We start from the raw sequence: 15,434 nt of genomic DNA, 5'->3' as shown, positions 1-15,434 counted from the left end.
GTCATCCACCTTGCCTTGTGAAGGAGTCCTCCTTCAGGGAGGTAGAGAAGATATGTTAATCACCTCCTATCCAAAAAACAGGCTCCCACCAGTGCAAGTGCAGCTTTCAGTGAGCATGACTTCCAGTGGGCATGTGTGCCTAAGGATCAGTGGTCCTATAGCCACAACACAGTCAAAGACTTGGAACCCAATGGAACAGGTTCCATGATCCACTGAAATTCTATCTGTCTCCTGTAGTCTGCTTTTGTAAGACAATCACCAGAAACCAGCTGTCTCAAGAAGGAATTGAAATAAGCTGAGTCCTGGGGCCAGTCCGTAGTTAAGCCAGTGGCCTGCATCCTTGGCAGTGAGAGTTGACTTTCAGAATGGCACCATGAGTCACTGCTGGAACTCGAGCCATAAAAACAGACCTAGACTAGGTGTGGTGGCTCACACCTGTTATCCTAGCACTTTGGGAGGCTGAGGCTAGAGGATCTCTTGAGGCTAGGAGTTCCAGACCAGCCTGGGCAACAAAGCACAACCCCATCTCTACAAAAAAATAAAAAATTAGCCAGGCATGGTGCTGCATGCCTATCATCTCAGCTACTTGGGAGGCTGATGTGGGAGGATCCCGTGAGCCCAGGAGTTTGCTGCAGTGAGCTGTGATTGCACCACTGCACTCCAGCCTAGGTGACAGAGTAAGACCTTGTCTCAAAAAAAAAAAAAGAAAAAGAACCAGATTCAGTTGTATTTATATTACACTAAAGACTAAGTCATGAAGATGAAAAAGATAGTTTTCATATTTAACTTTTATTTTGTAATGATTATAGTTTCACAGTAGATTGCAAAGAAATATACCGGGGGGTCTGGTGCACCCCTCCACCCCCATGTTAATACCCCACACCCACAGTAACCACAGTAAAAACCAAAACCAGCTGGGCGCAGTGGCTCACGCCTGTAATCCCAGCACTTTGGGAGGCCAAGGTGGGCAGATCACAAGGTCAGGAGATCGAGACCATCCTGGCTAATGGTCCTGGCTAACTTTTAGTGGAAACCCTGTCTCCACTAAAAATACAAAAAAATTAGCTGTGCACGGTGGCAAGCGCCTGTTGTCCCAGCTACTTGGGAGGCTGAGGCAGGAGAATGGCGTGAACCTGGGAGGCGGAGCTTGCAGTGAGCCGAGATCACGCCACTGCACTCCAGTCTGGGCAACAGAGTGAGACTCCGTCTCAACAACAACAACAACAAAAAAACAAGAAACTGACACAGGCACAATCCATGGAGCACATTCAGGTTTCAGCATCCATGTGTGCACTCTGTGTGTTTGTGTGCTTGCGCTTCTGTGCAGTTTTGTCACATGTACAGCCTTGCATCACCGTCACTGCAGTCAGAATCCTCTGCTGTGCCATCACCACCGATTCCCGTGTTGCCCTTTGTAGCCACGTCGATCGTTTTTTCATCCCTACCCCTGGCAACCACTCACATGTTCTCTGTCATTATAATTATGTTGTTTTATGGTTGTTACATAACTAGAACCATGCAATATATATCTGTATTAGTTTCCTAGGATTATCATATAAAGTTCCAAAAACTAGATAGCTTAAAACAATAGAAATGTATTCTCTCACACTTCTGGAGGCCAGAAGTCTAAAATCAAGGTGTTAGCAGTGGCCCGGCACAGTGGCTCACACCTGTAATCTCAGCACTTTGGGAGGTTGAGGCAGGAGGATCACTTGAGGCCAGGAGCCCGAGACCACCTTGGCCAACATAGTGAGGCTCCGTCTCTATTTAAATTGTTTTCTCGGCCTGGTGCTGTGGCTCACACCTGTAATACCAGCACTTTGGGAGGCTGAGGCAGGTAGATCATCTGAGGTCAGGAATTGGAGATCAGCCTATCCAACATGGTGAAACCCCATCTCTACTAAAACTACAAAAAATTAGCTGGGTATGGTGGTGCACGCCTGTAGTCCCAGCTACTCAGGAGGCTGAGGCAGGAGAGGCAGAGGCTGAAGTGAGCCAAGATCGCTCCATTGCACTCCAGCCTGGGTGACAGAGTGAGACTGTCTAAAAACAGAAAAAAATTCATTAAAGAAATATAAGGTGTTGGCTAACAGCATTATCTAGAGATTCATCCAAAGGACTAATAATGTTGAACATCTTTTCATGTTTTTACTTGCTATCTATATGTCCTCTTTGGTAAAATGCCTGTTCACATCTTTTGCCCATTGTCTAATTGGATTGCTTGTTTGTTGGTTTATTGTTGAGTCTTTAAAGTTATTTCTATTTTCTAAATACAAAACCTTTGTCAGATACAGGATTGGCAAATATTTTCTCAGGATTTCTAAATTGTATTTTCACCCTTTTAATGATTTTTTAACATAGTAGAAGTTTTTAATTTTGATACAGTCAGATTTACCAAATTTTTCTCTTACAGATCACAGTTTTGTTGTCAAGTCTAAGAGAAATCAAGTCTCTTTGCCTATCATCAGTCCCAAAGTTATTCTTTTGTGTTCTTTTCTAGAAAATTTAATTTTACACTTTACCTTCCAAGTCCATGATGCATTTGGAGTTGGGTTTTGTATAAGGTGCATGGTTTAGGTCAAGGTTAATTTTTTCACCTTTGGATATCCATTCATTCCAGCACCATTTGTTGATAGATCATCCTTCCTCCATTAAATTGCTGTTACACCTTTGTCAAAAATTAATTGGGCATATTTTTGTGGGAGAGATCTATTTTTTCCTGATAAATTTGTATTGGTAATATTTTTGCCTAATTACTAGCATTATAGGTGTCTATATCATCTATGCTTAAATACTTCTCCTGGGGTGGGCGTGGTGGCTTATGCCTGTAATCCCAGCACTTTGGGAGGCTGAGGCAGGTGGATCAGCTGAGGTCAGGAGTTCAAGACCAGCCTGGCCACTATGATAAAACTCCATCTCTACAAAAATACAAAAATTAGCTGGGCACGATGGCAGGTGCCTGTAATCCCAGCTGCCCAGGAGGCTGAGGCTGGAGAATCACTTGAACCCAGGAGGAGGAGGTTGCAGTGAGCTGAGATTGTGCCACTACACTCCAGCCTAGGCAACAGAGTGAGACTCCATCTCAAAAAAAAAAAAAAAAAAAAAAAAAACTTTTCCTGATTACATAGGGCTATAAATATTTTTATTAGAGTTTTTTCTTTTAGAGCAGTTTTAGGTTCACAACAAAATTGAGAGGAAGGTACAGAGATTTTTCCATACACTTTCTACTCCCACACATGCACAGCCTCCCCATTATCAACATCCCTACCAGGGTGGCACATTGCTTACAACTAATCAACCTGCATTGATACATCATACTCACCCAGAGTTCACAGTTTACATAAGGGTTCACTCTTGGTGGTGTGATTTTATGGGTTTGCACAAATATGTGATGACATGTATCTACCATCATAGTATCATATGGAGCTAAAAACCTATGCTCCATCTGTTTATTCCCCCTCCCCACAAATCCCTGGCAAACATTCTTATTTTTACCATCTCCATAGTTTTGCCTTTTCGGAATGTTGTATAAAGTTGGCATCTTACAATCTGTAGCCTTTCAGATGGACTTCTTTCACTTAATAATATGCATTTAATATGACTTTTCATGGCTAGATAGCCCGTTTCCTTTTGAGCACTGAATAATGTTCCATTTTCTGGATGTACCACATAGTTCAGTTTAGTTATTCATTCACCTACTGAAGGACATTGTGGTTGCTTCCGGGTTTTGGCAATTACGAATAAGAAGACTTTTTATTTTTTGTTTATTTATTTATTTATTTATTTTTATTTTTTTTTTTGAGACAGAGTCTCACTCTGTTGCCCAGGTTGGAATGCAATGGCGCAATCTTGGCTCACTGCAACCTCTGCCTCCCAGGTTCAAGAGATTTTCTTACCTCAGCCTCTCGAGTAGCTGGGATTACAGGCATCTGCCACTACACCCAGCTAATTTTTGTTTGTTTTTTGAGACGGAGTCTCTCTGTGTCGCCCAGGTTGGAGTGTAGTGGCGCGACCTTGGCTCACTGCAACCTCCACCTCCCAGGTTCAAGCAATTCTCCTGTATCCGCCTCCCAAGTAGCTGGAATTACAGACACGCACCACCACGCTGGCTAATTTTTGTATTTTTAGTAGAGACAGGGTTTCACAGTGTTGGCCAGGCTGGTCTCAAACTCCTGACCTCAGGTGATTCACCCACCTCTGCCTCCTAAAGTGCTGGCATTACAGGTGTAAGCCATGGCGCCCAGCCTAATTTTTGTATTTTTAGTGGAGATGGGGTTTTACCATGTTGGCCAGGCTGGTCTCAAACTCCTGACCTCAAGTGATCTGCCCGCCTCGGCCTTCCAAAGTGCTGGGATTACAGGCCTGAGCCACCCTGCCCGGACAGAGAAGAAATCTATTTTTAATAAACTTTTAGCAATGTAGTGGTAGTACTGCTTTAATTAGTTACTGATGTCTTTTTCCAGATGATTTTATTGTTACTGACTTTGTTCATAACCCCAATAGTAGAGATAATTTTGTAGTTAATTTCAAAGGAGATTAGAACATTTTGGTATAATAATAGATTGAAAGAGAGACCACTGGCCAAATCCAGAGTATTTACAAAAGCATCTAAAATTTTTGGACATTGTCAGAACTTCCAACCTCAGATAATCTTACAGAAATCTTTGCCCTTCCTGAAATATTCACCAATTTTTTTTTTTTTTTTTTTGAGATGCTCTATCACTCAGGCTGGAGTGCAGTGGTATGATCTCAGCACACTGCAACCTCCGCCTACTGGGTTCAAGCAATTCTCATGCCTCAGCCTCCAGAGGATCTGGGATTACAGGCGTGCACCATCAGGCCTAGCTAATTTTTATATTTTTAGTAGAGATGGGGTTTCACCACATTGAGGTTAAAGGTTAGAGGTTGTAACCTTTAACCTCTATTAAAAGGTTACAGAAAAGAATAATCAGCTTTGCAATCTGATTGCAACAAGAGAATGTACTATTATATATACAATAACTAGAAAAATAAACTTTCATGGTATGTTTTTTAAATGCTTAATTCAAACTAATACTATACTAGTAGAATTATCAATAAGAACTCTTAAATAAGGCCAGGCACTGTGGCTCATTCCTGTAATCCCAGCAGTTTGGGAGGCTGAGGCAGGTGGATTGCTTGAGCTCAGGAGTTCAAGACCAGCCTGGCCAAAATAGAAAATTCCCATCTCTGCAAGAAATACAAAAATTAGCCGGGTGTGGTGCTGTGCTCCTGTAGTCCCAGTTACTTGGGAGGCTAAGGCAGAATTGCTTGAGCCCAGGAGGCAGGCGTTGCAGTGAGCTGAAATTGCGCCATGCACTCCAGCCTGGGGGACAGAGTGAGACCCTGTCTGAGAAAAAAAAAAAAAAAAAAAAAAACTCTTAAATATTTTTAACATTTTCTAAAATTGGCTAAAAGAAAGCAAGCATTCTTTAAATTAGCAGATCAGTAGCAGAAAAAGTATTGCACTCCAAAATCTCAGCTGCAAGATAAATACAAACTCATGTTAGAAATCAATACTGTCTCAATATGTATGAAGTTACATTGATGAAAATTTCACATAACACTAAATGGCGGAAAGGCTCATGCAGTCATCCAGACTCTAATATCACCTTATGTATTAAGGAGTCATTATCCAACTTGAGACACCAGAATTTTGATTCTGTAAATATCTCTGAGTGACCATCTACATTTCCAGTGTTATCATACTCCATTTTCCCCATCAAAGCTTTTGTTTTTATTAAGCCCAAGAAGAATAAGACAAAATGAAGAAAAATGGGTATGTGGTACACAAATCCCTCTAGGTGACACAAGAATTGACATATCTGACTCAGAGAACGTATTCAATAAATAACTTTATTAAATGAAAAAAATGCATAAGAACAACAGTCAGAATTGAGGTAAAGTAGGTGGCCTGCATTTAGAAAATAGTTTTCCTAATCTTTCTACCACTTCAAGCATCACTTGGATCAACACATTTTGTTTTTGTTGCAAACTCCTGATGCAAAGTAATTGATTATTCCCTGCTCACTGGTTGTAAGAAAAAATAAAGGGATATTAAATTTAGTGAAAACAACAACTGGTTGAAAAGAACCTCAGTGAATAGATCTGACTGGAAGAAAAAAGAAGTTTATATGTTGGGCCCCACACTTGGCTTCAACTCATAAGTGCATTCTCTTTATTTCATTTCTCCTTTAAAATCACTGCTTATGCTTAATGGTTAATAATAATAGAAATGGCTAACAATTGCCACACTTACTACTCCCCTGAATGTCTTCAGCCTCTTATTCAGAAGTTTCACATAACATCTAGTCAATATAAAGGAAATAATAAGCTGCGATAAAAAGTAATATAAAGCCATTGATACCTTTTTGTTGTACTGTATTAAGTAATTGTAGATTAAACTCTTACACCTTCCCACTATTTTTTTTATTATACTTTATGTTCTAAGGTACATGTGCACAACGTGCAGGTTTGTTACATATGTATACATGTGCCATGTTGGTGTGCTGCACCCATTAACTCGTCATTTACATTAGGTATATCTCCTAATGCTATTCCTCCCCGCTCCCCCAACCCCACAACAGGCCCCAGTGTGTGATGTTCCCCTTCCTGTGTCCAGGTGTTCTCATTGTTCAATTCCCACCTATGAGTGAGAACATGTGATGTTTGGTTTTCTGTTCTTGCGATAGTTTCCTGAGAGTGATGGTTTCCAGCTGCATCCACGTCCCTACAAAGGAAAAGAACTCGTCCTTTTTTATGGCTGCATAGTATTCCATGGTGTATATGTGCCACATTTTCTTAATCCAGTCTGTCACAGATGGACATTTGGGTTGATTCCTAGTCTTTGCTACTGTGAATAGTGCCGCAATAAACATACGTGTGCATGTGTCTTTATAGCAGCATGACTTATAATGCTTTGGGTATATCCCCAGTAATGGGATGGCTGGGTCAAATGGTATTTCTAGTTCTAGATCCTTGAGGAATCGCCACACTGTTTTCCACAATGGTTGCACTAGTTTACAGTCCCACCAACAGTATAAAAGTGTTCCTATTTCTCCACATCCTCTCCAGCACCTGTTTCCTGATTATTTAATGATTGCCATTCTAACTGGTGTGAGATGGTATCTCATTGTGGTTTTGATTTGCATTTCTCTGATGGCAAGTGATGATGAGCATTTTTTCATGTGTCTGTTGGCTGTATGCATGTCTTCTTTTGAGAAGTGTCTGTTCATATCCTTTGCCCACTTTTTGATGGGGTTGTTTGTTTTTTTCTTGTAAATCTGATTGAGTTCTTTATAGGTTCTGGATATTAGCCCTTTGTCAGATGAGTAGATTGCAAAAATGTTCTCCCATTCGGTAGGTTGCCTGTTCACTCTGATAGTAGTTTCTTTTGCTGTGCAGAAGCTCTTTAGTTTAATTAGATCCCATTTGTCAATTTTGACTTTTGTTGCCATTGCTTTTGGTGTTTTGGACATGAAATCCTTGCCCATGCCTATGTCCTGAATGGTATTACCTAGGTTTTCTTCTAGGGTTTTTATGGTATTAGGTCTAACATTTAAGTCTCTAATCCATCTTGAATTAATTTTCTTATAGGAGTAAGGAAAGGATCCAGTTTCAGCTTTCTACTTATGGCTAGCCAATTTTCCCAGCACCATTTATTAAATAGGGGATCCTTTCCCTATTTCTTGTTTTTGTCAGGTCTGTCAAAGATCAGATGGCTGTAGATGTGTGGTATTATTTCTGAGGGCTCTGTTCTGTTCCATTGGTCTGTATCTCTGTTTTGGTACCAGTACCATGCTGTTTTGGTTACTGTAGCCTTGTAGTATAGTTTGAAGTCAGGTAGCGTGATGCCTCCAGCTTTGTTCTTTTGGCTTAGGATTGTCTTGGCAATGCGCGGTCTTTTTTGGTTCCATATGAACTTTAAATCAGTTTTTTCCAATTCTGTGAAGAAAGTCATTGGTAGCTTGATGGGGATGGCATTGAATCTGTAAATTACCTTGGGCAGTATGGCCATTTTCACAATATTGATTCTTCCTATCCATGAGCATGGTATATTCTTCCATTTGTTTGTGTCCTCTTTTATTTCACTGAGCAGTGGTTTGTAGTTCTCCTTGAAGAGGTCCTTTACATCCCTTGTAAGTTGGATTCCTAGGTATTTTATTCTCTTTGAAGCTATTGTGAATGAGAGTCCATTCATGATGTGGCTCTCTGTTTGTCTGTTACTGGTGTATAAGAATGCTTGTGATTTTTGCACCTTGATTTTGTATCCTGAGACTTTGTTGAAGTTGCTTATCAGCTTAAGGAGATTTTGGGCTGAGAGGGGTTTTCTAAATATACAATCATGTCATCTGCAAACAGGGACAATTTGACTTCTTCTTTTCCTAAGTGAATACCCTTTATTTCTTTCTCTTGCCTGACTGCCCTAGCCAGAACTTCCAACACTATGTTGAATAGGAGTGGTGAGAGAGGGCATCCTTGTCTTTTGCCAGTTTTCAAAGGGAATGCTTCCAGTTTTTGCTCATTCAGTATGATATTGGCTGTGGGTTTGTCATAAATAGCTCTTATTATTTTGAGGTACGTTCCATCAATACTGAATTTACTGGGAGTTTTTAGCATGAAGGGCTGTTGAATTTTGTCAAAGGTCTTTTCTGCATCTATTGAGATAACCATGTGGTTTTTGTCTTTAGTTCTGTTTATATGCTGGATTACGTTTATTGATTTCTGTATATTGAAGCAGCCTTGCATCCCAGGGATGAAGCCAACTTGATGGTCGTGGATGAGCTTTTTGATGTGCTGCTGGATTCGGTTTGCCAGTATTTTATTGAGGATTTTTGCATTGATGTTCATCAGGGATATTGGTCTAAAATTCTCTTTTTTTGTTGTATCTCTGTCAGGCTTTGGTATCAGGATGATGTTGGCCTCGTAAAATGAGTTAGGGAGGATTCCCTCTTTTTCTATTGATTGGAATAGTTTCAGAAGGAATGGTACCAGCTCCTCCTTGTACCTCTGGTAGAATTTGGCTGTGAATCCGTCTGGTCCTGGACATTTTTTGGTTGGTAGGCTATTAATTATTGCCAATTTCAGAGCCTGCTATTGGTCTATTCAGGGATTCAGCTTCTTCCTGGTTTAGTCTTGGGAGAGTGTAAATGTCCAGGAAATTATCAATTTCTTCTAGGTTGTCTAGTTTATTTGCGTAGAGATGTTTATAGTATTCTCTGATGGTAGTTTGTATTTCTGTGGGGTCGGTGCATTTTTTATTGCATCTATTTGATTCTTCTCTCTTTTCTTCTTTGTTAGTCTTGCTAGCGGTCTATCAATTTTGTTGATCTTTTGAAAAAACCAGCTCCTAGATTTGTTGATTTTTTGGAGGGTTTTTTGTCTCTATCTCCTTCAGTTCTGCTCTGATCTTAGTTATTTCTTGCCTTCTTCTAGCTTTTGAATGTGTTTGCTCTTGCTTCTCTAGTTCTTTTAATTGTGAAGTTAAAGTGTCCATTTTAGGTCTTTCCTACTTTCTCTTGTGGGCATTTAGTGCTATAAATTTCCCTCTACACACTGCTTTAAATGTGTCCCAGAGATTCTGGTGTGTTGTATCTTTGTTCTCATTGGTTTCAAAGAACATCTTTATTTCTGCCTTCATCTCGTTATGTACCCAGTAGTCGTTCAGCAGCAGGTTGTTCAGTTTCCATGTCGTTGAGCGGTTTTGATTGAGTTTCTTAGTCCTGAGTTCTAGTTTGATTGCACTGTGGTCTGAGAGACAGTTTGTTAAAATTTCTGTTGTTGCACATTTGCTGAGGAGTGCTTTACTTCCAACTATGTGGTCAATTTTGGAATAAGTGCGATGTGGTGCTGTGAAGAATGTATGTTCTGTTGATATGGGGTGGAGAGTTCTGTAGATGTTTAATAGGTCCACTTGGTGCAGAGCTGAGTTCAATTCCTGGATATCCCTCTTGACTTTCTGTCTCGTTGATCTGTCTAATGTTGACAGTGGGGTGTTAAAAGTCTCCCATTATTATTGTATGGGAGTCCAAGTCTCTTTGTAAGTCTCTAAGGACTTGCTTTATGAATCTGGGTGCTCCTATATTGGGTGCATATATATTTAGGATAGTTAGCTCTTCCTGATGAATTGATCCCTTTACCATTATGTAATGGCCTTCTTTGTCTCTTTTGATCTTTGGTGGTTTAAAGTCTGTTTTATCAGAGACCAGGATTGCAACCCTGCTTTTTTTGTTCTCCATTTGCTTGGTAGATCTTCCTCCATCCCTGGAGGATGTGAGATGGGTCTCCTGAATACAGCAAACTGATGGGTCTTGACTCTTTATCCAATTTACCAGTCTGTGTCTTTTAATTGGAGCTAAAAGCCCATTTATCTTTAAGGTTAACATTGTGATGTGTGAGCTTGATCCTGTCATTATGATGTTAGCTGGTTATTTTGCTCATTAGTTGATGCAGTTTCTTCCTAGCATTGATGGTCTTTACATTTTGGCATGTTTTTGCAGTGGCTGGTACTGGTCGTTCCTTTCCATGTTTAGTGCTTCCCTCAGCAGCTCTTGTAGGGCAGGCCTGGTGGTGACAAAATCTCTCAGCATTTGCTCGTCTGTAAAGGATTTTATTCCTCCTTTGCTTATGAAACTTAGTTTGGCTGGATATGAAATTCTGGGTTGAAAATTCATTTCTTTAAGCATGTTGAATATTGGCCCCCACTCTCTTCTGACTTGTAGAGTTTCTGCCGAGAGATCCGCTGTTAGTCTGATGGGCTTCCCTTTGTGGGTAACCCGACCTTTCTCTCTGGCTGCCCTTAACATTTTTTCCTTCATTTCAGCTTTCGTGAATCTGATAATTATGTGTGTTGGAGTTGTTCTTCTCGAGGAGTATCTTTGTGGTGTTCTCTGTATTTCCCGATTTTGAATGTTGGCCTGCCTTCCTAGGTTGGGGAAGTTCTCCTGGATAATATCCTGCAGAGTGTTTTCCAACTTGGTTCCATTCTCCCTGTCACTTTCAGGTACAACAATCAGATGTAGTTTGGTGTTTTCACATAGTCCCATATTTCTTGGAGTTTTTGTTCATTTCTTTTTACTCTTTTTTCTCTAAACTTCTCTTCTCGCTTCATTTCATTCTTTTGATCTTCAGTCACTGATACCCTTTCTTCCAGTTGATTGAGTCAGTTACTGAAGCTTGTGCATTTGTCACGTAGTTCGCATGTCATGGTTTTCATCTCTATCAGGTCGTTTAAGGATTTCTCTACATTGGTTATTCTAGTTAGGCATTTGTCAAATCTTTTTTCAAGGTTTTTAGTTTCTTTGCGCTGGGTTCGTAATTCCTCCTTTAGCTCTGAGAAGTTTGATGGACTGAAGCCTTCTCTCAACTTGTCAAAGTCATTCTCCATCCAGCTTTGTTCCATTGCTGGTGAGGAGCTGCGTTCCTTTGGAGGGGAGAGGCCCTCTGATTTTTAGAATTTCCAGCTTTTCTGCACTGCTTTTTCCCCATCTTTGTGGTTTTATCTACCTTTGGTCTTTGATGATGGTGACGTACAGATGGGGTTTTGGTGTGGATGTCCTTTCTGTTTACTATTTTTCCTTCTAACAGTCAGGACCCTCAGCTGCAGGTCTGTTGGAGTTTGCTCGAGGTCCATCCCAGACCCTGTTTGCCTGGGTATCAGCAGCGGAGGCTGCAGAAGAGTGAATATTGCTGAACAGCAAATGTTGCTGTCTGATTGTTCCTCTGGAAGCTTTGTCTCAGAGGTGTACCTGGCCATGGGAGGTGTGGGGTGTCAGTCTGCCCCTAGTGAGGGATGTCTCCCAGTTAGGCTACTCAGGGGTCAGGGACCCACTTGAGCAGGCAGTCTGTCCGTTCTCAGATCTCAAACTCTGTGCTGGGAGAACTTCTGCTCTCTTCAGAGCTGTCAGAGAGGGACATTTACATCTGCAGAGGTTTCTGCTGCCTTTTGTTTAGCTATGCCCTGTCCCCAGAAGGGGAGTCTACAGAGGCGGGCAGGCCTCCTTGAGCTGCGGTGGGCTCCACCAAGTTCAAGCTTCCCAGCCTCTTTCTTTACCTACTTAAGCCTTAGCAATGGCGGGCGCCCCTCACCCAGCCTCGCTGCTGCCTTGCAGTTCGATCTCAGACTGCTGTGCTAGCAGTGAGGGAGGCTCCATGGGTGTGGGACCCTCCCAGCCAGGCGCAGGATATAATCTCCTGGTGTGCTGTTTGCTAAGACACTTGGTAAAGTGCAGTATTAGGGTGTGAGTGACCCAATTTTCCAGGTGTTGTGTTTCACGGTTTCCCTTGGCTAGTAAAGGGAATTCCTTTCTCCCTTGTGCTTCCCGGGTGAGGCAGTGCCTCACCCTGCTACGACTCTCACTCGTTGGGCTATGCCCACTGTCCTGCACCCACTGGCCGACACGCCCCAGTGAGATGAACCCGGTACCTCAGTTGGAAATGCAGAAATCACCCATCTTCTGTGTCGCTCACACTGGGAGCTGGAGGCTGGAGCTGTTCCTATTCGGCCATCTTGGCACCGACTATCTACCTTCCCTGGTAGTACTGCTTTAATTAGTTACTGATGTCTTTTTCCAGATGACTGTTATTGTTACTGACTTTGTTCATAACCCCAGTACTAGAGATAATTTCATAGTTAATTTCAAAGGAGAGTAGAACATTTTGGTTCATTAATAGATTGAAAGAGAGACCACTGGCCAAATCCAGAATATTTACAAAGAGCATCTAAAATCTTTGAAGGTTGTCAGAACTCCCACCCTCAGATAACCTTATAGAAATCTTTGCCCTTCCTGAAATATTCACCAATTTTTTTTTTTCTTTTTTTTTGAGACGGAGTTTCGCTCTTGTTGCCCAGGCTGGAGTGCAATGGTGCAATCTCAGCTCACCACAACCTCTGCCTCCCGGGTTCAAGCAGCCTTCCTCAGCCTCCTGAGTAGCTGGGATTACAGCCATGCCCCACCACACCTGGCTAATTTTGTGTTTTTAGTAGAGACAGGGTTTCTCCATGTTGGTCAGGCAGGTCTTCAGCTCCCAACCTCAGGTAATCCGCCTGCCTCGGCCTCCCAAAGTGCTGGGATTGCAGGCGTGAGCCACCATGCTTGGCCCACTAATTTTTTTAATTTTTTTTTTTTCTTTGAGAAGGCGGTCTTGCTCTGTCATCTAGGCTGTAGTGCAGTGGTACAATCACAGCTCACTGCAACATTGACCTCTTGGGCCCAAACAATTCTCCTACCTCAGCCTCCCAAGTAGCTAGGACTACAGGTACTTGCCACCACACCCAGCTTTATTTTATTTTTTGTAGAGATGGGGTCTCACTATATAGAGCCAGGTCTCAAACTCCTGGGCTCAGGTAATCCTCCCACCTCAGCCTCCCAAGTTGCTGGGATTACAGGCGTGAGCCACTGTGCCCAGCCCACTTATTAAATATTTATGGACCAATGAATTCATCTTTTATTCAGCAAGTTATGTCTATTACTGTATTCATTTGGATGCTCAATTTTACAATATTTAAGCTGGCTCCTGTGTCCTTTGGACACATGCCCATCATTCTTTGAGTATCTCCTTATTTTCTGACACAGAAAGATATGTCATGATTAATCTTTTGCTATCTGTGCTCTGGAATCAGCCATCTTTTCAAGAAGTTCTAGTTGATTTTAATGGATAATGGTTTTTTTGTTTTTGGTTTTTTTTAGTTTTAGTTTCAGTTTTTCAGAGATGGCATCTTGCTATGTTTACTAAGCTGAAATGCAGTGGCTATTCACAGGCATGATCTTGGTGCACCACAGCCTCAAACTCCTGAGCTCAAGCAATCCTCTCACCTCAGCCTCCTGAGTGCTTATGCCATTGTGCCTGGTTAAGAATGGTATTTAGAAGCCAAGATCCGGGTTCTAGGTGGGCTTCCTGCTATTGGGATATAATTGCCTCTATGCCATCTCAGTGGACAGAGGAAGGAAATGTGTGTGTATATTCATCCACATACACACATACACAACTGTATCTACTTCTATATTTCTATCTATCTAAAATCATGATTTCATACCAATACTTCCAACTCTAGAGCATTACCACAGAATTTATTCTAAGTTTTCCTATTTCTATATGTATAACTCCCTTCTCCAACAGCAAGAAGCTTGGCTTCAGTTTCCTCAATATTACTTATTCGTATTTCCTGTATGTAATCAACCTCCTGACAATGTAGGCCACCTCCTTCACCCCAACCCTCAGCTACGCACCACACAAGTGACCTTCTCTGCCCAGTCCTGTTAACCAGCCATGTGGAATCCTCAGCCTGACCACACTGTGCCAGCAACACCAGCTGAACCTCCAACTAGCCACATCCTCAGGCCCTGGCCCTGCTGACCATCTTTGGCCCCATTTGCGTCTACTGAGTCCTAAGCCCTGACCAAAAGGAAGGGGCAGAATACCAGTTTAATGGAAATTGAAAAGGCATTACAAGTTTGGAAGATAAGAAAAAGATGAAAAAATATAGAAGGAAAGAAGAAAAGAAAATAATAAAACCTGTTGCAGATGCAACAAATATGTGACACCAGCTTTATACCAAGGCCCTGTACAAAGTCTGAGGGCAAGTAAGATCTGTTCCTAACCCTCAAGAAACTTACAACTGCCCAGAAAGAATAGTATGTATGTACTAGACAGGAAACAATGTTGTGATTAACATTGTAAGTATATGAGCAGAGGATCAGGAGGAAAAGAACAATGGATTCAGCCTGAGGATGTCGGCGGACAGATGGAATGCTGCCAGGGAAGGGTGGCCTGTTCCCAATCAAGGCAGCCTTTAACCAGGTGCAAAGTGGAGGCACCCAGGGCACATGGGGTTAGTGACCAAAATGTGCAAAATCTAGTGTATGTTTTAAAGTGTTTTTGAAATAATATCTTAAATTGTTAGTATATGTATAACTTTTGCTTTTAAGTGCTTTTAAAACATTTTTTGATATAATAATCTTTATTGTGTCTTCAAATTATAGCTGAAGAGTCTGCTTCTTCTGGAGCAAAGGGAGATCTGGCTGCTGGTAACCGATGTCACTCTGCAAACGCCAGAGGAGAGTGACCCCAAGCTCCCCAAAACCCTGCTTGTCTATGTGGCCCCCTTGTGTGTGCTGGGCTCTGAGGTCCTGGAGGCACTCGCTGGGGCTGCCCCTCACAGCCTCTTCTTCAAGGATGCTCTCCGTGACCAGGGTGTGCTTGCTTCTCCACAGCTTTGATGCAGGGGCGACTGATCGGTGCCCATAGAATAGCCCTTGTGGCCTCTGGATGCCTCCATGTTGCTTGGACGCTGCCGGCACCTTCACGGAGCCCATCACAGACATGGCCCATGTACCAGCCTCCAGCTTTCACTGACCCTGTAGCGGCTACCTGGGCAGAACCAGCTCCATGGAGATGGCTGTTGCTCACTCCAGAAT

General features: G+C 42.1%; 1 protein-coding gene across 11 annotated transcripts in view; it reads left to right on the top strand.

Moving 5' to 3' along the window:
- SPIDR (scaffold protein involved in DNA repair) overlaps positions 1–15,434 on the top strand; it is a 456,553-nt gene that overhangs the window by 424,100 nt on the left and 17,019 nt on the right. For all 11 annotated transcript variants that reach the window (XM_023190580.2, XM_023190576.2, XM_023190584.3 and 8 more), the window contains one exon: positions 15,000–15,210. In XM_023190580.2, coding sequence (XP_023046348.1) covers positions 15,000–15,210 — 211 coding nt within the window. The remainder of the gene's footprint in view (positions 1–14,999; positions 15,211–15,434) is intronic.

Source organism: Piliocolobus tephrosceles, chromosome 7, assembly GCF_002776525.5.
Source record: "Piliocolobus tephrosceles isolate RC106 chromosome 7, ASM277652v3, whole genome shotgun sequence".
Lineage (NCBI taxonomy): Eukaryota > Metazoa > Chordata > Mammalia > Primates > Cercopithecidae > Piliocolobus > Piliocolobus tephrosceles.
This window is presented reverse-complemented; position numbering and strand designations above follow the sequence as displayed.